This window comes from Micromys minutus (genome assembly GCF_963924665.1).
Source record: "Micromys minutus genome assembly, chromosome: 21".
In the NCBI taxonomy this organism is placed as follows: domain Eukaryota; kingdom Metazoa; phylum Chordata; class Mammalia; order Rodentia; family Muridae; genus Micromys; species Micromys minutus.
Window position 1 is genome coordinate 38021573 of NC_137956.1, and position 25011 is coordinate 38046583.

The following is a 25011-nucleotide window of genomic DNA, read 5'->3' on the forward strand; positions in this document are numbered from 1 at the left end:
TTCTCATCTTCCTTCTCATCCCCACTTGATTTTTTACTAGTTTTTTAAATATTTCATCTTTATTACTAATTAGTTCATTATTTTGTCCCTTTCTTTGCTATTCTTATTGGTGCTGTAAAGGTTCTTGTTTTAAATTAGTTACTGTTCTATGTTCATATCTTGTTTGTTTTTATGATTTGTTATCACTATTTATTGTCTTCTAAATAGTGCTAGGGATGAGACCCAAATGTCCTAAATGTATTGGATGAATAAACTACCACTGAATCATACTCTGAGCCCAACTGAGAACATTCATCTAAATCCAGATAAGTTTTACTTTGTATAAACCTTATTATATATACATATATAAGTATATATACATATATGGAGGGGGAGAGATTAACTTAGATCCTCTGCAAGAGCAGGAAGTTCTCTTAACTACAAAGTCATCTCATCAGCTCCCACCCCTTTGCATTTTTTCTGGGTTCTTGTTTTTGTAAGACCTTGAGAATACACTTAGTTGATATGTCTTGGTGTTTGTTGTTGTGGTTGTTGTGTTAATGTTGGCACTTTAATAACTATAGTTTCCTCTTAGAACTTCCTGTACTGTATTCCATATATTTAGTTCTATGATTTTTCTTTTCTAATTAATTTTTTCAAAAACTGTATTTTAATCACAACATTAAATAACTATATATAACAAAAAAAGTACTTTCTATTTTTCTTTTGTTTTTATCATGAAGGAATAGTGACTTACACTAAAGAAAATTTTTCCACTGTGTACTGAAATCCCTCCATACTAAACATCTAAATAAATGCTTCCTCCTTTAAATTGATTTTGTCGTGTGTTTTTATACGTACAGAGCATAGTAACAATGGTGTCTTTTTTTTTATTAGCATTTCGCACAAGTTTATTCAGATCTTATGTTAAAGGCACTTGGTTGGTCTTGACTCACATCCATTGTTTACTGGGTATGTTTACTAAGTATGTTTCTTGAAGCACATTTTTGAAACATCAGGATCACAGGGTAAAGACTACCAATTGCCTCAAATTACCAAAATTTTAGGTGATTTCAAGTCCCTCAACTCTGCTGCTCTTTTCTTGTTTGTATCTTTTTCAGATTGTATTTTAATTACATTTCTCCCTTCCTTTCTCACCTCCAAACTTTCCCATATGCTCCTCATTCAGATTTATGGTCTTTTTTCCATCAGTTGTTATTGCATGTATATATGTACTTAATATTCACATATATTTTAAAGCATAAGCTGCTGAGTTCTTATAATGTTACTCATATGTATATTTTCAGTGGTTCTGGGCACTAGACAACCAATTGGTATGGTCTTCTTGAGAAGGGTCCCTACTGCTGCTCCCAGCATTATGCAGTTGCTGTAGTTCTACCTGTAAGATTGAGGTCTCATGGGCTTTCTGGAGCAGTGTGGCACATCTGTTGGTGTCCTCCTTGTTCAGCTCACATTTGGGCAGTCATGCTGCTGAGATTTTACAGGTATAATTTCTGTTGTTCCTAGGAGACAGATTCCCACAGTAAAGTCCCCTATCCTCTGTCTTCTTGTCCCTCCTTCAGCAATGTTCCCTGAGCTATGGGTGTGGGAGTGTTTTGTAGATGTAGTCACTGGAACTGGGTTCCACAGTTCTGTGTACTGATTGGTCATGGTTTTCTGCAATTATAAAATTTTAAACTGAGCACTGCAGGCTGAGAGAGATGACTGACCGCTCTTCCAGAGGTCCTGAGTTCAATTCCCAGCAACCACATGGTGGCTCACAACCATCTGTAATGGGATCCAACGCCCTCTTCTGGTGTGTCAAAGGACAGTGTCAGTGTACTCACATATATAAAAATAAATAAATCTTTTTAAAAAATGAGCACTGCACTGGAGATAATTTTCCAGCAAAGTATACTACTAAACTTGTCTATTTCTAGGGGATGGAGAAATGGCTCTGCAATGAAGAACACTTGTAGCTACTGTAGAAGATCTGAGGGTTTAGTTCCCATATAGTGGTTCCCAATTATCCCTAACTCCAGTTTCAAGGAATTAAATGCCTTATTCCAATGTTTGAGGATACTAGAAACACAGGCAAGAAATTTAGATACAGAAGCTATTTTTAAATCTATTTTTAAAAATGTTAACTTCTCTATTTACAGTCATTTTGGGTTTACATTTACAAACCCTCATAATCACAACCCACCTAGATCAGAGTGTCACTTGCACATGCCCACAACACAACAGTTCCTCTCCTTTATATCATTTAAAGTGAGCGCTAGTCATGCCAAATAGACATGTGAGACTAATAAAGTTATTTTCCATACATCAATTTTTTTCTTTTGGCTAGTTTTTCTTTAGTTTTTGTTTGCTTGCTTCTATATGTATATTTGTGTGTATGACATGTGTGTCTGTGTGTGTGTGTGTGCAAATTTCATGCAGGTTCACTGGTATAAGTGATTTTATGTACTGTGTGTGCGTAAATGCAGAAGCCAGACTTGACATGGGTGTTTTCTTCAATCATTCAACACCTCTTCTTTTTTTACTTGTATGTGTGTGGATATATGCATGTGATTGTAGGTACCCACAGAGGCCAGAGATATTGGATCTCCCTAAGGCTAGAGTTACAGGTGGTTGTGAACCTCCTATGCTGGGACTAGAAACTGAGTTCTCTAAAACACACTGCATAAACCTCTGAGCTATATCTCTAGCCCCTGCCAAATTATAATTTTTATACAGAAACCCTCACTAAATGTAAAATTCAGATATTCAGCTAAGCTGGCTGGCTCCAGCTTGTCTGTGCCCCCAGTGCTAGGGTTATAGATGTGTAGTGGGGATCCAAACTCAGATTCCTCTGTATGAGCAGTAGATACTTTAACATCTGAGCTATCTTCCAAGTCCCCTAACTTTTTGTTAATGCTTTAATTCTGTATAATTTCTAACTTAATTTTGCTGCAGAATTTTGAAGACTATGTTTTCATAATGCAAAAATGCCATAATAAAATGAGATACATATATAAAAGGATAGTAGTGGAGCCAGACTTCACTGGAGCATATATTTGCCTTACTACAAATAAAGATATCTAGCCAACTGACAGAAAGACAAAGAAGAACTAATAACAATTCATTCAATGCAGGTAAGTACAAGTAGAAATTAAAAATGACCATGATATAATATGTAAAATTAGTATTCTGAAGGCCAGAAATGTCTGTTACTATTTTAGAACCACCTTTTGTTGAATATAAAATGGGAAATATTTTAACAGTATGTAGTATGTTTAATAATGATTTCATAAGGATTGCTAAAAATCTTTTAGAATAACCATAACTGTAATTGATCACTATTTATGTGTTTTGTTGGCTCACACTTACCTTCACATTTTTCAAGAATCTGAACTGTTTCTCCAATTTCTAAGACCAGGCCTTGAGGGACAGATCCTCGAAAGCTGCATATCACTAGAAAAGTAAGAATAAACATATTAGTTAGTAATATTTTAAATAGTCAGAGTCACTGAATTAAGAACTGAATTTTCAATATAAATTCTCCATTATTTAATGATTCCTGTTTAATATGTAAGCCTCTTTAATATAGTCAATATATTGTGAATGGTAATATCATTAAGTAAGTCAGAAAGTTACATACATTGTGGCACAATGATTATTCCTGAGTGGTGTGCATGTGTTCCTATATAAAAATATTTCATGTATAAACACTCTTCCTGTCCCTCAGCATGACCTAGTTTTACATACCCTATCTGAGCAAACATGTGTCAGTAATCCTGATTAACAGATTAGCCAAGCAACAGACCAAGAATTCAGGCCCAGTATCAGAACAGCATCAATAGATAGAACTCAAAATCTACTCTGACAGGTTAGCTACTGTACTACTGTAGACTACAAACTGACCCAACTTCTATAGCAGTCCTGATGACCCTTTGTATGCTAGACCAGCCTCCAAACACCTAAAGGATCATCCCAGCACTAAGCCAGCCTTCAAGGAATATGGCTGAAGACTAGTACCATGCTCCAAGCACACACCTGAGAACTAAGCCCCCAGACCAAACTCTTGAAAAAAAAATCTACTACCCACATGCTAATCAAAGCACACCAAGCCATCCAGGAATCCAAGAACTCCATAATTAAGGCCACCTGCAGAACCTGCCAAATGGCCCATTAAGTCTCTCTAGACAGAGAGACTTGACAGAGTTTGCCATGGCACAACAAACATGTATAAAGACTGGAGGAAAAAACATTTATTTCTTCAAATACAAGCACAAAAGCTAAAAAAAGATCACAAATAATCAACAAAACATGAAACTGCCACCAAAGGAACAAACAAAGCACTACTGCCTGACTGGACGCGTAACACACTTATAATTGCAGCACTCAGGAAGTAGAAGTGCGATGGGCCAGATGTAGAAGAAGAAATTCTAAAGAGACCCTCTGTCCCTCAGTCAGACTACTGAGACAATGGACTTCAAGAAACCATGATTGTACAGAACTCTCATGCTGGAAAAAAGACAAAGCCTAAAGCCTGGGCAGCCAAAGTTTTCTTCCAGAAAACAGAAGATAATAGGAGGTTCTTATTCTTGCTATTTGGGGAATTTGGAAATAGACTCAGGAGACTCAAGACCATGGTAAATTTGAAAAAAAAAATGGAAACAAGCTGTCTATGGGTACAATTCTTATTTTGGGTACAAGAGAAAAGGAAAATGGAAAAAAAGGACTAAACATATTGGAAGTTGTTAGAAAAAAATAGAAAGCCTGTGTGGTTCACAAAGACGTTCAATCTATTTAATGAAAACAAAAACACAACATACCCAAACCTATGAGATGCAATTAAAGCAGTACTGAGAGGAAAACTCATAGCTCTGAGTGCTTCCAAAAAGAAACTGGAGAGAGCATACACTAGCAACTTGACAGCACAGTTGAAAGCTCTAGAACAAAAGGAAGCAGATACACCTAAGAGGAGGAGATGACAAGAAATAATCAAACTCAGAGCAGAAATTGACCAAACAGAAACAAAAAGAACCATTCAAAGAATCAACAAAACCAAGAGCTGGTTCTTTGAGAAAATTAACAAGATTGATAAACCCTTAGCCAGACTAACTAGGGGGCAAAGAGGGAGTGTCCAAATTAACAAAATCAGAAAGGAAAGTGGAGACATAATAACTGAAACAGGAAATTTAAGAAATCATCAGATCCTACTACAAAAGGCTATACTCAACAAAGCTGAAAAATCTGGAGTAAATGGATGAATTCCTAGACAGATACCAGATACTAAAGTGAAACCAGGACCAGGTAAACCATCTAAATAATCCCATAACACCTAAAGAAATAGAAGCAGTCATCAAAAACCTCCCAACCAAAAAAAGCCCAGGTACAGATGGGTTCAGTGCAGAATTTTATCAGACATTAATTGACAACCTAATACCAATACTCTCCAAACTATTCCACAAAATAGAATCTGATGGAACACTACCTAACTCATTTTTTGAGGTCACAATAACCCTCGTTCCTAAACCACACTAAGACCCTACAAGGAAAGAGAACTTCAGACCAATCTCACTTATAAACATTGATGCAAAAATACTCAACAAAATCCTTGCAAACCGAATCCAAGAACACATCAAAACAATCATTCAACATGATCAAGTAGGCTTCATCCGTGGAATGCAGAGGTGGTTTAATATATGGAAATCCATCAATAAAATCCACCATATAAACAAACTCAAAGAAGAAAACCACATGGTCATCTCACTAGATGCTGAGAAAGCATTTGACAAAATTCAACACCCCTTCATGTTAAAAGTCCTGGAAAGAACAGGAATCCAAGGCCCATACCTAAACATAATAAAAGCAATATACAGCAAACCAACAGCCAACATCAAACTTAACAGTGGGAAACTTGAAGCAATCCCACTAAAATCTGGGACTCCACAAGGCTGCCCACTCTCCCCCTACCTGTTCAACATAGTACTGGAAGTCCTGGCCGGAGCAATTAGACAGCAAAAGGAAATCAAAGGGATACAAATCAGAAAGGAAGAAGTAAAGACATCACTCTTTGCAGATGACATGATAGTGTACTTAAGTGACCCCAAAAATTCCACCAGAGAACTCCTACAGCTGATAAACAAGTTCAGCAAAGTGGCTAGATGTAAAATTAACTCAAACAAATCAGTAGCCTTCCGCTACTCAAAGGACAAACATGCTGAGAAAGAAATTAGGGAAAAGATACCCTTCACAATAGTCACAAAAACTATGAAATACCTTGGTGTGACTAATTAAGCAAGTGAAGGACCTGTATGACAAGAACTTCAAACCTCTAAAGAAGGAAATCGAGGAAGATCTCAGAAAATGGAAAGATCTCCCATGCTCATGGATTGGAAGGATAAACATTTTTTAAATTGCCATCTTACCAAAAGCAATCAACAGATTCAATGCAATCCCCATCAAAATTCCAACCTAATTCTTCATAGAGTTAGAAAGAGCAATGTGCAATTTCATCTGGAATAACAAAAGACCTAGAATAGCAAAATCCATCCTCTACAACAAGAAAACATCTGCGGGAATCACCATCCCTGACCTCAAGCTATATTACAAGGCAATTATGCTAAAAACTGCATGGTACTGGTACAGAGATAGGCATGTGGATCAATGCAATAGAATAGAAGATCCAGAAATGAGCCCTCACATATATGGTCACTTGATTTTTGACAAAGAAGCTGTAAACATTCAATAGAAAGAGGACAGCCTCTTCAACAAATGGTGTTGGTCCAACTGGCAATCAGCATGCAGACGAATGAAAATAGACCCTTTCTTATCTCCTTGTACAAAGCTCAAGTGTAAGTAGATCAAAGATCTCCACATTAAACCAGGTACACTGAAATTGTTAGAAGAGAAAGTAGGGAAAACCTTAGAACACAAAGGCACAGGAGAAAATTTCCTGAACAGATCACCAATGGCTCATGCTCTAAGATCAAATATTGACAAATCGGACTTAATGAGATTGCAAAGTTTCTATAAAGCTAAGGACACTGTCAAGAAAACAAAACGGCAGCCAACAGAGTGGGAAAAGATCTTTACCAACCCCACATCAGATAGAGGCCTAATATCCAAGGTATAGAAAGAACTCAAGAAGCTAGACACCAGAGAATCAAACAATCCTATTATAAAATGGGGTACAGAGCTAAACAAAAAGTTCTCAATTGAGGAATATTGAATGGCTGAGAAGCATCTAAGGAAGTGCTAGACATCCTTAGTCATCAGGGAAATGCAAATCAAAACAACCCTGAGATTCCACCTCACACCAATCAGAATGGCTAAGATCAAAAATTCAGATGACAGCAGAAGCTGGTGAGGATGCAGAGAAAGAGGAACACTTCTCCACTGTTGGTGGAGTTGTAAACTGGTACAACCACTCTGGAAATCAGTCTGGTGATTCCTCAGAAAATTGGACATACTACCTGAAGACCCAGTTACTCTACTTCTGGGCATATACCCCAGAGATGCTCCAACATACAACAAAGACACATGCACCACAATGTTCATAGCAGCCCTATTTATAATAGCCAGAAGCTGGAAAGAACCCAGATGTCCTTCAGTAGATGAATGGATACAAAAATGTGGTACATTTACACAATGGAGTACTACTCAGCTATCAGAAACAATGACTTTATGAATTCTTAAGAAAATGGATAGGGCTGGAGAGATGGCTCAGCCGTTAAAGGCTAGGCTCACAACCAAAAATATAAGAAAATGGATAAATCTAGAGAATATCATCCTGAGTGAGATCACCCAGTCACAAAAGAACAGATATAATATGCAGTCACTGATAATTGTATACTAACCCCAGAAAGTTCTGAACACCCCAGAAACAACTCACAAACTATATGAAGTTCAAGAAAAAACAAAGGCCAAAAGGAAAAAGAAGAAAATGAAAAACCATTAATTATGCTTAATCTTTACACACCAAGAATACTTTGACTAATTCCAGGTTACATCTTGTTTTACATGTACTTTATGCTCATTGTAACTAGTAAGATCTTAATGCACACTGTCAAACCTTTAAAAGAACAAGTACTGACAAAATGTATTCGTATACTTTTATCCAAAAATGCTTAAAATCTGTACATTTATCTTTGTTTTTTAAAATAAAGCTGTTCAATTAAAAAGACATTGAATCTATGGTCTCTGTAAACTACTAAATTCAATATTTATATTTATAGCCAGGATAGTCTTATAGATATAGATAGATAGATAGATAGATAGATAGATAGATAGATAGATAGATAGATTATACTATGTAACTCCAACACATGCAATATGAAGAAAATGCTACTGGAGATTTTGCTCACCTTTTGGTTTTAAATATGCATATCTACTGCTATTAGCAGCATATAACGTCTTCAACATCAATTTTAAAACTTTTTTTTCCATATTGCTTTTAATAAAAAGAATCCAAATCTTGTAGCACAAGGCATTAAAGCAGCATCTCTCCCCATCCTCATACCTTACCATTTTCTTCATATTCCCATTTGTTCAAAGAGTTGTATTTTCTTAGTTTATAAAATTTACTGGGAAAAAGCAGTATTACAATAGACTGCTATTTTACATATTTAAAAACTGCATTGCTGCATCTTCTCCCCTCTGTTATGATTCTGTGCTTAAGGTATTAGATGAGCTATATGTGAATAATTTCTAAAAAGGAACTAATAATTGTAATGATAGAATCACTTCTAGACATTTATCTTCATTAACCTTTGTCCTTTACTTTGATTATAAAACCTACAGTTTTAACTTAAATTCATCTGTTATCCATTTAAACAGAACTATCAATGCTGCTAAGAAACAGCAGCAGCTCACCCTTCCTTACTTTTTGCCTAGCCTTTTTAAAAGAAATGTTTTAATGACGAGAATTGAATACACTATCCAGTTCAAGTTTACATAGCTAGTATCTTAGGAAAAGAAAAGCAAAAACTTTCACAAAAATTCAACTTCTATAAATCTGTCTCTTTGGTTTATACTATCTTCTTTTTGATCATTTTTTTCCTAAGACTCAACATTTTAGTATTTTGACCTGTTAATTAGTTTGGAAATGTTGCTCTACTGTGTGTCTTGAATCCTCATCTCACTGTGTGTATGATTTAAGAGATTTCAGTAGAAATTACAAGTTAACTACTCATCCAGTTTTATAAGTTTTCATTTTGCTAAACTACTTTAAAAACATCATTCAATTACAAACTTCATCTGGGTATTGTTACAGGAATAAAACAATAGCTTTTAAAGACATTTGCAATACAGTATTTTTATTAATTCTTTTGGAATTTCACATCATACATCCCATCACACTCACTTTCCCATCTTTCCATATCTGCACACCCATTTGTGAGCTCCCCTAACAAAACAACAACAACAAAAGATCTAGGCTGCACAGACCACCCAGATAGGCACACCCTTACTAACCACACTAGGAAAATACATGCTCCACTGTCAACCACAGACCTCTGCCATGACTCACTGTCTACAGCTCCCAGCTGGCCTCTCTCCACTGCTCACACACTGTTCTTCTCTTCCATCTTTCCCACTGCTCCATCACACATTAGTTGTTCCTAGAAGCACCTGGAAGGCCTGGGAAGCTTCTGCAGTCCACCACAATCTTTCCATCCATCCTGTCACCCTTCACCCACCACCTCTACCACCACCTCCACCCCCATCTCCTATCTCCTTCACCTGCCTGCCCCCTTAAACACAAGTTCCCTTTATTGATTTTTGGATATTTTCTTTATTTACATTTCAAATGTTATCCCCTTTCCCAGTTTCCCCTCTAGAATCCCCCATCCCATACCTATTCCCCTGCCTCTATAAGGGTGCTCCCCCATCCACTCACCCAGTCACCCACTCCCTCCTGCCTCCCCACCATGGCATTCCCCTACACTTGGGCATCAAGCCTTTACATGACCAAAAACCTCTCCTCCTGTTGATGCCATCCACTGCTATATATGCAGCTGGAACCATGGGTCCTTCCATGTGTCTCTTTGGTTGGTGGTTTAGTCCCTAGAAGTTCTAGGGGATCTAGTTGGTTGATATTGTTGTTTTTCCTATGGGGTTGCAAACCCCTTCAGTTCCTTCAGTCCTTTCCCTAACTCCTCCATTGGGGTCCCCATGCTCAGTCCAATGATCAACTGCAAGTATCCGCCTCTGAATTTGTCAGGCTCTGGCAGAGCCTCTCAGAAGACAGCTATATCAGGCACCTGTCAGCATGCACTTCTTGGCATCCACAATATTATCTGGGTTTGGTGATTGTATATGGGATAGATCCTCAGGTGGGGCAGTCTCTGGATTACCTTTCCTTCACTCTCTGCTCCATACTTTGTGTCTGTATTTCCTCCTGTGAATATTTTTTTCTCCCTTCCAAGGACTGAAGCACCCACACTTGGGTCTTCCTTCTTGAGCTTCATGTTGTCTGTGAATTGTATCTTGGGTATTCTGAGCTTTTGAGCTAATATCCACTTATCAGTGAGTGCATACCATGTGTGTTCTTTGTGATTGAGTTACTTCACTCAAGATGATATTTTCTAGCTCCATCCATTTGCCTAAGAATTTCATAAAGTCATTGCTTTTAGTAGCTGAGTAGTACTCCATTGTGTAAATGTACCATATTTTTTATCCATTCCTCTATTAAAGGACATCTGGGTTCTTTCAGGTCACATGCTCTATCTACCATGTTCATAGCAGCCTTATTTATAATAGCCAGAAGCTAGAAAGAACTCTAAGACTCTACTAAGTGCATGAGAGCACACACCCTTTTTGCCTCATCCACTGCTGCTGCTCCTGGTACTACTTGTGTGCTCCTTCAGTGAGAACCTGGTGCCTCTTTTGTGAAATGGAAGCTGAGGAGAGTCCAGCACTCACCATGGCTGACAAGAAACCCAAGGAAGGAGTCAAGACTGAGAACAACGATCATATTAATTTGAAGATGGTATGACAGGATGGTTCTGTGGTGCAGTTTAAGATTAAGAAGCATACATCACTTAGTAAACTAATGAAAGCCTGTTGTGAATGGCAGGGTTTGTCAATGAGGCAGAGCATATTCTGGTTTCATGGGCAACCAATCAACGAAACAGACACACCTGCACAGCTGGAAATGGAGGATGAAAATTGATGTGTTCCAGCAGCAGACAGTAAGTGTCTATTAAAAAGGGAACCTGCTACTTTACTCCAGAATTTTGTTATAGACCAAGAACACATTCTCAATTAGAAAACCTCATTTTGGTCCCACCACATCCTGACTACTATACTATAGTTTCCAGCTCTCTGTTCCCATTTCTTTACTGTACATGAAGCAACTGGTGTATGTGCATAAGCATATTGATATTGCTCTTTTTTCTTTTCCTTTTTTAAACTAAATGATCAATGTTCTGTTTTGGTTGACATCAGATGGAGATGGTCTAGAGAAAGTACTGGTTCTGTGAAAATATCCTAGTTTTCCCTTCAAGACAAGCATCTTGTTTAAATAAACTTCTTATTTAAAATGGAAAAAAAGACTCTTAAAAATACTCATGAGTTTAATAAATTAGATTAATTCAAGCTTTCAAGAATTCAAAATGTAAGTAACAGATGCCCAAAATAAATTCAAATTTTTGGTTTTCTTTTCTAGTTATTTATAACCATGTTATCAACAACTCAGAAATTATGAAGATCCTGAGAAAGTTAACTGTTCAGTTTCTTGGCTCTGAAAATATGGATGGTTGTTATTTTTTAAAGTGTCTGTTAGAAACCTAAGAAAAATATAAGGCAGTCTGTGCCCCTAAACAGTTACATGCCATCTTATGATAGTTTAAATTTTATGTACAAACACTGTTCTACTCTAATGACAGTTTATGTTTAACTTAAAGATTTTGGCCAGGTAGTACTAGTGTGTGCCTTTAATCCCAGCACTAGGGAGGCAGAGGCAGGTAGGTGGATCTTGGAGATCAAGGACACCCTGGTCTAAATAGTAAATTCCAGGACAGCCAGCTCTATACAGAAAAACCTTTGCCCAAAAACAGAAAAAAAAAGAAAGAAAAAAAAAGACAAGGTTTTGTCTTGTTATTTTAGCATTTCAAACTTGGACAGCAAATTACTTAGCAAAGCTGAAATCCATTTAAGTATCTGTGTTGAAGTCTTTTAAATAACTGCTTTGTAAGCAACTATCTTTAAATAATACCCTATGTATCCATATGACTTTCAGAAGCATATTAACTATGTATCTGAACTTTATGAACTTTATATAGTCTAAAAATGTTTACAAATTCAAAGACATATCAAGTTAATGCACTCAAAAATACCAGTAACAGCTGTTGTTCACCCAGGGCCTTCCCAGAAGCCAAATATAGCTGACAATAACAGTAGCCGCAACCAGAGCCAGCCTCAACAATGGGCACTGCAGGCCAGAGCAAGGCCCTGCTTTCCCTTGGCCCTGAGTTGGGCTAAATAACTTGAGATTACACCCTGGGAACACATAAATGCAAGGCAGCTCCATGCCAGTACCCTGGATGAGAATGAGGAACAACTTATAGAGATAGTAAATTATAGAAGGCTAATGAGAGGATTTCTCCCATCCATGCAGTTCTACTAACTGACACAAACAATGGAATCTTTTTATGCTGCACTGGACTTGCTACTACCCAACTGGAAAGTGCTTAAAATGGATAATGATGAGCCTTAGGAAATCCTACCTACTTTCTATAAAAAGTTTCAATATGGAGCTGGAGAAATAGCTCCATGGTTAATAGCACCGCCAGCTGCTCTTCTAAAAGACCCAGGTATGAGCCCCAGCATCCATATGGTGGCACATAACCATCCGTAATTCCATTTCTGGCGATCCAACCCTCCATTTTAATCCTCAAGGGCACTGCCTGCATGTGGTGCATGGAGATATATATATATATATATATATATATATATATATATATATATATATATATATATATTATAGAGAGAGAGAGAAAGAGAGATGCAAATTTCATACACATAAAATAATTTTTTAACTTTTTAAAAGTTTCATTACCTATGGTATAATTTTGATCTCTTAATATTTTACAGACTTAAAAAGGCATCAGGAAAAAATGTGTCATCTGAAAAATTATGCTATTTGAAACATTTTTCTGTGAATGTGTGTGTGTGTGCTTTTCCCTAACAAAATATTATAAAATGTTATTGTTTATATGAAATATACACTTGTATACAACTTGTCCATAATAGCTAACACTATTCTACAAATTTTTGTAAAATTAGTTTCTTAAAAGTCTTTGAAATTCTTCTATGTATAAGAATGAATAATCGATCCACGATGCAGATGTAAGCCATTCCAGTCAAAACCATTAAGATAGGAGCCTAAAGACCCACTCTGTTGATACCACTTCTCACTCCACCACCTACACCTACACCCACCCACACCCACGCCATGGCCATGCCCACTTGAACACAGGCAGATAGCCACTGCTCAAGTACAGGATATTTCAGTAAGAACAGGTGCAGGATATACCAGTCAGAAGAACAGAGATGACATGCTAGACCAAAGACCACAGTAGCTCCCAGAAGTACAGCCCCCAGCTCTAATAGAGACTCCATGCTGGACTATAGGTCACATAACCCATCAGAAATAAAGGCCACAATAACCAAAAGACCTTAGATGAAACAGAAACCAAAAAACAAAATACCCATCGAACAAAAACAAATTCATAAATAAGCACCAAGACTTATATTCATCCCAAACACAGACCCCATTGTAATACCACAAGTCAACAACAGCCAGGGCAATATAGTAACACCAGAGTCCAGCCATCCTTTTACAGAAACCCCTAAATATTCTAACACAGCTGAAACACAAAAAAAAAACGACCTTAAAGCCAATTTTATAAAGATGATGAGATCTTCAAAGAGGAAATGAATAAATTCCTTAGTGAAAGCAAACACAAACAGGTGAAGGAAATAAATAAAACTATTCAAGACCCAAAAATAAAAATAGAAGCAATTTTAAAAAACACAAAAACTGAGGGAATCCTGGAGATAAAAAAAAAAAAAAAACTACATAAGCAAACAGAAAATACAGACAAAAAGTATCACCAACAGAATACAAGAGATAGAAGAGAAGTCTCAGGTGTAAAAGAACATAAAAACTCTGGAAATCAGTCTGGCAATTCCTCAGAAAATTGGACATAGTACTACCTAAGGACCCAGCTATATCATTCCTGGGCATACACCCAAAAGATACTCAACATATAACAAGGACACATGTACCACATGTTGATGGCAGCCTTATTTATAACCCCACAGGAAGAACAACAGTATCAACCAAACAGATCTCCAGATCTCCCAGAGACTAAACCACCAACCAAAGAGTACACATGGAGGGATCCATAGTTCCAGCAGTTTATGTAGTAGAGGATGGCCTTATCAGGCATCAAGGAGAGGAGAGGTCCTTGGCCCTGTGGAGGCTCAATAACCCAGTGTAGGGGAATGCCAGGGTGGGAAGATGGGAGAGAGGGGGTGGGTGGTGGAACATTCTCATAGAAGCAGGGGGAAGGGAATGGGATAGGAGGGATTCCAGAGGGGAACCTGAGAAAGGGGATAACATTTGAAATATACGTAAAGAAAATTTCTAATAAAAAAATAATAGCCAGAAGCTAGAAAGAACCCAGATATTCTTCAACAGAGGAATGGATACAGAAAATGTGGTACAATTACACAAGAAAGTACTACTCAGCTATTAAAAACAATGGCTACATGAAATTCCTATGGGTTGCAAATGGATGGAACTAGAAAATATCCTGAATGAGGTAACCCAATCACAAAATAATACACATGGTATGCACCCACTGATAAGTGAATATTAGCCCAAAAGTATGGAATAGCCAAGAAACAATTCATAGACCATATAAAGCTCAAGAAGAAGACCAAATGTGGATGTTTGAGTCCATCTTAAAAGGGGAAACAAAATACTCAAGGGAGGAAATATAGTGTCCAAGAGTAGAGCAGGGATGGAAGGAAAGGTCATCCAGAGACTGCCCCACCTGGGGATCCATCCCATATGCAGCCACCAAACCCAGTCACTACTGCTGACTCCAAAAAGTGCATGCTGACAGAAGTCTAATAGGGATGTCTCTTGAAAGGCTCTGCCAGAGCCTTACTGATACAAATGAGGATGCTAGCTCCTAACCATTAGACTGAGCACAGGGACCCCAATGGAGGAGTTAGAGAAAGGACTAAAGGAGCTGAAGGGGTTTGCAACCCATAGGAAGAACAATAATATCAACCAACCAATTCCCCAGAGTTTCCAGGAACTAAACCACCAAAGTGTACACATTGAGGGACCCATAGCTCCAGCCACAAATGTAGCAAAGGATGGCATTTTCTGCCATCAATAGGAGGAGAAGCCCTAGGTCCTATGAAGGCTCAATGCCTCAGTGTAGGGGAATGCCAGGGTGTTGAAGCGGGAGTAGGTGAGTAGGAATGGGAGCATCTTCATAGAAGTAGAAAGGGGCAGGGGATGATGGGGGGATAACATTTGAAATGTAAATACATAAAATATGCAATAAAAAGAACATAAGAAATTGATACTTTGGTTTTAAAATAAAATGTTAAACCTACAATGTTCCTGATACAAAAGATCTATGACATCTGGGACACTGTGAAAAGACCAAACCTAAAAATGATAGAAATAGAAGAGCCCAGTTCAAAAGCCCAGAAAATATTTTCAACAAAATCATAGAAGAAAACTTTCCTGGCCTAAAGAAGAAAATGCCTATAAAAGTACAAGAATCTTACAGAATACCAATTAAGTTAAACCAGAAAAATAATCCTCTCTCTACATAAAAATCAAAGCACTAAATATACAGAACAAAGAAAAATGTTAAACGCTACAGGTGGAAAAGAGCAAGCAACATAACTTCTGGGGAAATCACCATCCCTGACCTCAAGCAATAGTGATTTTAAAAAAACTTCATGGTATTAATACAGAGATAAACAGGTTGATCAATGGAATAGAATTGAAAAGACAGAAGTAAAACTACACACTTATGAACACTTTATCTTTTACAAAGAATCCAAATCCATACAGTGCAAAAAAGAAAAGTATTTTCAATAAATGGTGCTGGTCTAACTAGCAATTAGTATGTAAAAAAAAAAGAAAATGGATCCATATTTGTCACCTTACACAATGCTCAAGTCCAAGTGGATCAAGGACCTCAACAAAAAAACAGATACACCGAATTGAACAAAGTGGGAAACAGCCTCAAACTCATTGGCAAGGGGGTAAGGGAGTGCAAAATAGAATTCCAATGTCTCAAGCTCTAAGATCAAGAACTGATAAATGGGACCTCATGAAATTGAAAGCTTCTATAAGGCAAAGGACACAGTCAATAGGACAAATCAGCAACCTACAGATTGGGGGGAAAAAAATCTTCACTAACCCCACATCCCATAGAGGGCTAATATCTAAAATATATAAAGAACTCAAGAAAGTAACCACCAAAAAAAAAAACAAAACAAACAAACAACCCAATAAAAAATGAGGTATATAACTAAACAGAAAATTTACAACAGAGGAATTTTGAATGGCCAAGAAGCAAAGAAATGTTCAACATTATTAGTGATCAGGAAAATGTAAATCAGAATGACCCTGAGATTCCACCTTATGCCAATCAGAATGGCTAAGATCAAAAACTCAGATGACAGCACATGTTGGTGAGTTTGTGAAGAAAGAGCAACACTACTCCATTGCTGATGGGATTGCAAACTGGTACAACCATTCTAAAAATCAAACTGAAAGTTCCTCGAAAATTAGGAATAGATCTACCTGAAGACCCAGCATACACCCAAAAGATGTCACACCATGCCACAGGGGCCAAGTGCTCTACTATGTTCATAGAGAGTTTATCTGTGAGGGCCAGATGCTAGAAACAACCCGATGTCCCACAATGTAAGAATGGATAAAGAAAATGTGGTTCATTTACACAATGGAATACTATTCAGCTATTAAGAACAAGGACATCCTGAGTTTTGCAGGCAAATGGATGGAACTAGAAAATAGCATCCTGAGTGAGGTAACTCAGACCCAAAAGGGCATTTATGGTATGTACTCACTAGTAAGTGGATATTAGCCAAAAATGTACAGAATACCCAGGATACAATCCACAGAACTAAAGATTAACAAGCAGAAGGGCCCAAGTGAGGATCCCTCAATCTGACTTGGGAGGGAGAAGAAAGCAATCACTGGAGGCAGAGAGAGGGAGGCACCTAGGTGGGACAGGGGAGGGGAAGTGAAAAGGGGGACCATGATCAGGTATTGGGGGGCAGGAGAGAAGCCCTGAGGGCCAGCAGAATAAATGGAAATAAGCAACCTCAGAGGGTAGGAAGTGGGGGAGGGGAGCTCTAGATTGTACCAGAGACTTGGGAGGTAAGAGATTCTCAGGACCCAAAGGGAGGGATCTTATATGAAATGCACAACAGTGGGGAGAGGGAACTTGAAGAGGGAACTTTTTACCTCCAGTAGAAAGATGGACATCAAGTGCAGGGATGGGGTTGCCATCCCACAGTCAAAAACTCTGACCCAGAATTGTTCCTGTTTAAAAGAACTGCAGGGACAAAAATGGAGAAGAAACTGAGGGAAGGAAGTCCAGTCACTGGCCCAACTTGGGATCCATCTCATGGAGAGGCTCCAAGGTCTGACACTATTAATGTATGGTATACTTACAGACAGGAGCCTAACATATCTGTCCTCCAAGAGACCCAACAAGAAGCTGACTGAAAAAGATGCAGATACTTACACCTAACCATTGGAGCATAAGGAAAGGCTGGAAGAAGCTAAGGAGGAGGGTGACCCCATAGGAAGATCAGCAGTCTCAACTAACCTGGATCCCCAAGATCCCTCAGACACTGAGCCACCAATCAAGCAGCATACAGGAGCTGGTCTGTGCCCCACACACACACATATACAACAGAGGACTGCCTGGTCTGGCCTCAGTGAGAGAAGACTCACCTACCCCTAGAGAGACTTGAGGGCCGAGGGTGTGGAAAAGCCTGGAATGGGTGTGGGGTGTCCTAGAATGTGTAAGGTAGGAGGAACAACCTCTTGGATACAAGGGGGAGTAAGAATGGGATGAGAAACTGTCAGAGGGTGGACCGGAAGTGGGATAACGACTGAATTGTAAAACAATAAAAGTAATAAAATTTTAAAATTAAAAAATATAAAGATAGACCTATTAGAATTAACCTGACTTCTCAATGGAGACTCTAAAAGCCAGAATAGACTGAAAAGATGCCCTGCCAAACTCTAAGAGGCCACATATGCCAGCTGAGACTACCCAGCAAAACTTTCAATCACCACAGATGGAGAAAACAAGATATTCCATGATAAAGTCAAATTTAAATAATATCTATAAATCCAAACCTACAGAAGATATGAGAAGGAAAACTGCAACCCAAAGGTATTAATAATACCCATAAAAATCACAGGAAATAAGTAATCTCACACCAGAAAAAAAACAAAGGAGTGTGTGTGTGTGTGTGTGTGTGTGTGTGTGTGTGTATGAGTACATGAGGACGTGTACACACACACACACACACACACACACACACACACACACACACACACACACTGAGGAGCAAGGAAGAAAAAGAAAAAGAGAGAAAACCACCATGTGCAACAACTAAGTAACAGGAGTTAATCATTGGTCACTGGTATTTCCCCATATCAATTCCCCAATAAAAAGACACATGCTAATGAATGGATGGAAAAACAGGATCCATCCTTCTGCTGCATACAAGAAACACACCTCAACATAAAAGATAAATATTACCTCAGAAAAAAATGATTGGTGAAAGATTTTCCAAACAAATGAACCCAATAAGCAAGCTGGTGTAGCTATTCTAATAATTAACAAAATATACTTCCAAGGAAAATTAATCAAAAGAAACAGGAAAAGACACTTTATACTCATCAAAGGAAAATCCACCAAGATGACATCTCAATTCTTAACATATATGTCCCAAATGCCAAAGAAAAATCAAACAAAAAACAAAAAAACTGTTAAGATTCTTTCTTATGCAATGCATTGAAGCTTTACCTATAAGTAAAAAAGCCTATGGCCAATTAAGCTGAGGCATGATTAGAAGGTACAACATCTGGCAGAGAGAGATGATTTTGGGAGATAGTCAAGCATGAGAAATTAGACTCAATACAGACTCATGAAACTGAGGACCAGGTAACCAGCCACATGGCATGACTTAGAATATATATATAAAAAAAAGTAATTTATTTTAGGAGCTGGTCAGGGAACAGAGCAAAGGTTGTTGGCCTAGTTGGCACTGATTCATATATAAGACATCTTAGAGTCATTATTTCATGACCCTGGGCCTGGGTGGTAGGGTCTGAGGTTATAGATGACTTTAACTACAGCAACCACATTTGTAAAAGAAACATTTACTAAAGCTTCAATCACATATTAAAAATGGGAGACTTCAATATCCCACTCGCACCAAAGAACAAGACTCCGAAACAAAAACTAAACAGATACTCTGAAACCTAAACCACACAAAGACCCAACAAAAGAGGATTTCAGGACAATTTCGCTTATGTATAGATGCAAGAATACTCAAAATTCTCAAAAACCAAATCCAAGAACACATCAAAACCATTATTCACCATGATCAAGTAGGCTTCACCCCAGGGATGGTTCAATATACAAAAGCCCATCAACATAATCCACTATATAAACAAACTCAAAGGGGGAAAAAAAATCACATGATCATCTCATTAGATGCTGAAAAGGCCTCTGACAAAATATAATACCCCTTCATTTTAAAAGTCTTGGAGTGATCAGAACTTCATGGCACATGCCTAAACATAATAAAAGCAATAAAATACACAGCAAACCAACAGCCAACATCAAATTAAATGGAGAGAATTGAAGCAATCCCACTAGAATCAGGGACAAGACAAGGCTGCCCACTCCCTTCCTATTTATTCAATATAATACTCAAAGTTCTAGCTAGATCAATTAGACAAGAAAAGGAGATCAAGGAAATACAAATTAGAAAGGAAAAAGTCAAATGATCACTATTTGCAGATAATAAGATAATATACTTATGTGACTACAGAAAATCTGCCAGAGAACTCCTACAGCTAATAAACAACTTCAGCAAAGTGGCTGGATATAAATTAACTCAAATAAATCACTAGCCTTTCTTTATACAAATGATAAACAAGCTGAGAAAGAAATTAGAGAAACAATACCCTTCACAATAGCCACAAATAATATAAAATATCTTGGTGTAACTTTAACCAAACAAAAGATCTGTATGACAAGAACTTTAAGCTCATGAAGAACAAAATTGAAGGAGACCTCAGAAGATGGAAAGATCTCCCATGCTCATGGACCAAAAGGATTAACATAGTAAAAATGACCATCTTGCCAAAAGCAATCTACAGACTCAATGTAATCCCCATCAAAATTCCAACACAGTTCTTCACAGACATGGAAAGAGCAATTCTCAACTTCATATGGATAACCCATGAAAACAAAAACAATTCTCAACAATAGAAGAACTTGGGGGAAATCACCATCCCTGACCTCAAGCTGTACTATGGAACAATAGTGATAAAAACTACATGGTATTGATACAGAGACAGACAGGTCAATCAATGGAATAGAACTGAAGACCAGATATAAACCTACCAGATATAAATGTACATATCTATAGACACTTGATCTTTGATAATGAAACCAAAATGATACAGTGGGGGGGAAGCATCTTCAACAAATGGTGCTGGTCTAACTGGTGATCTGCATGTAGAGAATGTAAACTGATCCATATTTATCACCTCATACAAAGCTCAAGTGAATCAAGAACCTCAACATAAAACCAGATACACTAAATCTCATAGAAGACAAAGTGGGAAGCAGTCTCAAGCACATAGGTACAGAAAAAAAAATTCTGAACAGAACACCAATGACTCATGCTCTAAGATCAACAATTCACAAATGGAACCTTATGAAACTGAAAAGCTTTTGTAAGGCAAAGGACATTGTCAATAAGACAAAATAGCAACCTACAGATTGGGACAAGATCTTCACTAACTCTACATTTAATAGAGGGCTAATATCCAAAATATATAAAGAACTTTAACTCCAAAAAGTCAAATAACCTAATTTAAAATGGGGAACAGAGCTAAACAGAGAATTCTCAACAGAAGAATCTCGAATGGCCAAGAAGCACTTAAAGAAATGTTCAACATCCTTAGTGATCAGGGAAATGCAAATCAAAACAATCTTGAGATTCCACAAACCCATCAGAATGGCTAAGACCAAAAACTCAGGTGACAGCACATGCTGGCAAGGATGTAAAGAAAGAGAAATACTCCTCCATTGATGGTGGGACTGCAAACTAGTATAGCCACTATGGAAATCAATCTGGTGGTTCCTCAGAAAATTGGAAATAATTCTACCTGAAAACCCAGCTGTACCTTTCCTGTGCATATACCCAAAAGATGCTCTACCATACTACAAGGACAAGTGCTCCACCATGTTCATAGCAACCTTATCCATAATAGCTAGAAGCTGGAAACAACCCAGATGTCCTTCAATTGAAGAATAGATACAGAAAATGTAGCTCATTTACACAATAGAATACTACTCAGCTATTAAAAACAAGGACATCATGAATTTTGCAGGCAAATGGATGGAACTAGAAAATACCATCCTGAGTGAGATAAATCAGACCCAAAAGGGCTTGTATGGTATGTACTCACTAGTAAGTGGATATTAGCCAAAAAAAAAAAAAAAAAAAAAAAAGTACAGAATACCCAGGATACAATCCACAGAACTCAAGAAGGTTAACAAGAAGGAATGCTCAAGTGAGGGTGCCTCAATCCCACTTAGAAGGGAGAACAATATAATTATGAGAAGCAGAAGGAGGGAGGGATTTGAGTGGGAAAGGAAATCAGAGGGAAACGGGGTGCAGGGAGAAAGGGAAGCAAGATCGGGTATGGGGAGATAGGAAAGCCCAGAAGGCCAGGAGAATGAATGGAAATATGCAGCTGCCTGGGGTGGGGGAGCAGGATGAACCTCTAGAAAGTCCCAGAGACCTAGGATACAAGTGGCTCTCAGAACTCAATGGGGATGACCTTAGCCAAAATGCCCAACAGTATGGAGATAGAACCTGAAGGGACCACCTCCAGTAGATATACAGGGTCCACAGTAGAGGGACAGGATCACTGAATCAGAATCATTCCTGTCTAAAAGAAATGTAGAGACAAAAATGGAGCAGATATTGAAAGAAAGGTCATCCAGTGATCGGCCTAACTTGGGATCCCTATTCCATGTGCAGGCACCAAACCTTGACACAATTACTGATGCCATGTTGTACTTAGGAGCTTAGCTGTCCTCTGAGAGGCTCTACCAACAGCTGACTAAGAGATGCAGATACTAATAGCCAAACGCTGGACTGAGGTCAGAGGGCCCTATGGAAGAGTTAGGGGAAGGATTAGAAGAGCTGAAGGGGATGGCAACCCCGTAGGAAGAACAATAGTATCAACTAACCCGGACCCTGAGAGCTCTCATAGACTAACCAAGAGTATACATCTGTTAGTCCCAGGCCCCTGGCATACATGTAGCAAAGGACTGCCTTGTCTAGCTCTAGTGGGTGAGGATATGCCTAATCCCATAGAGACTTGATGTCCCAGGGAAAGAAGATGAAGGAGGGGTGAGGTGGAGGTATTTGTGGGAGTGTGGGGAAGCACCCTCTCAGAGGCAAAGGGGAGAATGAATGGGGTAAAGAACTCTTGGAGGGGGGACCAGGACAGAGGGCAACATTTAGAATGTAAATAAATGAAACTAATTTTTAAAGAGTTGGTTTGTTGAGGAAATAAACAAGATAGACAAACCCTTACCCACCCACACTAACTAAAAGACATAGAGAAAATATACAAATTAACAAAATCAGAAACAAAAAAGGGACATAACAAGAAACACTGAGGAAATTAAAATAATTAGGTCATACTTCAAAAGCCTGTATTCTGCAAAACTGCAAAATATAAAAGTATAGACAATTTCCTCAATAAATACTACTTACCAAAGTTAAATCAAGATCAGATAAACAATTTAAATAGGCTTATAGCCCTTAACAAAGTACAGGCAGTCATTAAAAGTCTCCCAACCAAAATAATCCCAGGGCCAGATGGTTTTAGGGAAGAATTCTACCAGGTTTCCAAATAAGACCCAATACCAATACTCCTCAAATTATTTCACATACTAGAAACAGAAGGATCGCTGCCAATTTCATTTTATGAGGCCACAATCATCCTAATACTCAAACCACACAAAGATTCAGCAAGCAGTGCCTTTTGATAATTAAAAGGTATTGAGCATTGGTAATTCTATAAACAAGTACTTCATTTTCAAATCGGGTTTTTATTGGTTGTTATCTCAAAGCTTTATAACTTCTGTGCACTAATTCTGAAAGAGTACTTGATCATCCTAATAGCTGTGCTTTGTAAAAGATATAGACAATTAACTTTCTGCAGAAGCGCAACTTCTGACAAAGAAACTGAACAGTATTTTTGCAGCACAGGACAAGCAGAATGGACTTCAGGGCTGCCTGACATAGTTGTTTTCTTAATCGGTCATAAAGAGTTTATTGGCACTAGCTCCTTAACATCTGTCACTTATTTCCCCCAATATATGATCAAATCATACCAGTAAAGACAAACCTTGTCATATCAACGTGAAAAAAGATCAAACTACCAAATAGTTCATGCTTTCAGAGACAAGGCAGGGAGTTACCAGAATTGAAATGAAGTCACACTGGGCATAGTAATACTTTCCAAGTACCTGAACAAGTTTTACAACTTGTTACCAGACCACTTTACACAAGAGAAAATGATGGTCAATGGTGGGTGGGACTGCATCTTGACAGGAACTACTCAAATATCCATAAAACCCTGGCTCTCTTCTGACACCTATACCTCATGTCAAAACCCCAAAGACAGATCACTGGAACTTTGTCTCTCTTCCCAATGTGACCACATTGAATAATTCTTTTTCTGCTTTTCACCATTAATCTAGCTATTCTAATTGTTATGTTAAAATTGGAGGCTGAACCTGGCTTGCTGGGGCAAACTGTGACTCTAAGTCTGATAACATAGAAAGTTCAAGCTAGTTTGGGAAATACAGCGAAACTTGATCAAAAAGAAAAAGAATACTATCAAACCTTGAAAAAAATCAAGTACTGACTAAAAAATATATTCATATAGTTTAATGTAAAAATTATGTTAAAATCTGAAAAAAGTACTGACAAAAATGTATAATTTTAAGCAAAAAATGTTTAAAATCTGTACATTTATCTTTGTTTTGTAAAATAAAGTTGTTTTAAAAAAATTAAATTAAATTAAATTAAATTAAATTTTGAAGAACATCATTCATTTAAAAAAAAAAAGAAAAGAAAAAAGAAAAAGAAGCCATGTAGTGGTGCTGCACACTTTTAACCACAGCACTTGAGAGGCAGAGGCAGGCAGATCTTGGTGTTCCTTCCCTCAACATTATGTCATGGCTTCTCTCCTTTTTTTTTTCTTTCTTTTCTTCTTTCTTTCTTTGTGAGACATGGTTTCTCTCAGTACCCTGGCTGTTCTAGAACTCACTTTGTAGACCATGCTGGCCTTGAACTCACATAAATCTGCCTGCCTCTGCCTCCCAAATACTGGAATTAAAGACACACACCTCCATGCCTGACTTTTTTTTTTTAATCTTTGTTTTGTTTCAATTTTTCTTTATTTTTTTCATACAATATATTCTGCTCTTTGCAACCATCCCCCACCCATCACCTCCACTCTCCCCCAGACCCACCGCCCCTCCATTTCCCTTCAGAAAAGAGAAGGCCTTCCAGTGATATCATAACAAGTTACAATAAGACTAGGCATAAATCCTTATATCAAGGCTGAATGATACAACCCAACAGGATGAACTGTTTACATTTTTCTCTTTTTATCCTATA

At 37.8% G+C, this 25011-nt stretch overlaps 1 protein-coding gene and 1 pseudogene across 2 annotated transcripts in view; one reads left to right on the top strand and one right to left on the bottom strand.

Moving 5' to 3' along the window:
* DOCK3 (dedicator of cytokinesis 3) overlaps positions 1 to 25011 on the bottom strand; it is a 331413-nt gene that overhangs the window by 289575 nt on the left and 16827 nt on the right. Inside the window, exon 2 of the mRNA XM_080933917.1 lies at positions 3352 to 3435. Within this exon, the coding sequence (XP_080790043.1) occupies positions 3352 to 3435 (84 nt within the window). The remainder of the gene's footprint in view (positions 1 to 3351; positions 3436 to 25011) is intronic.
* On the top strand, positions 10895 to 11177 carry LOC308433857 (small ubiquitin-related modifier 2-like; annotated as a pseudogene). Its single transcript has one exon. The product of its transcript is annotated as a small ubiquitin-related modifier 2-like (transcript).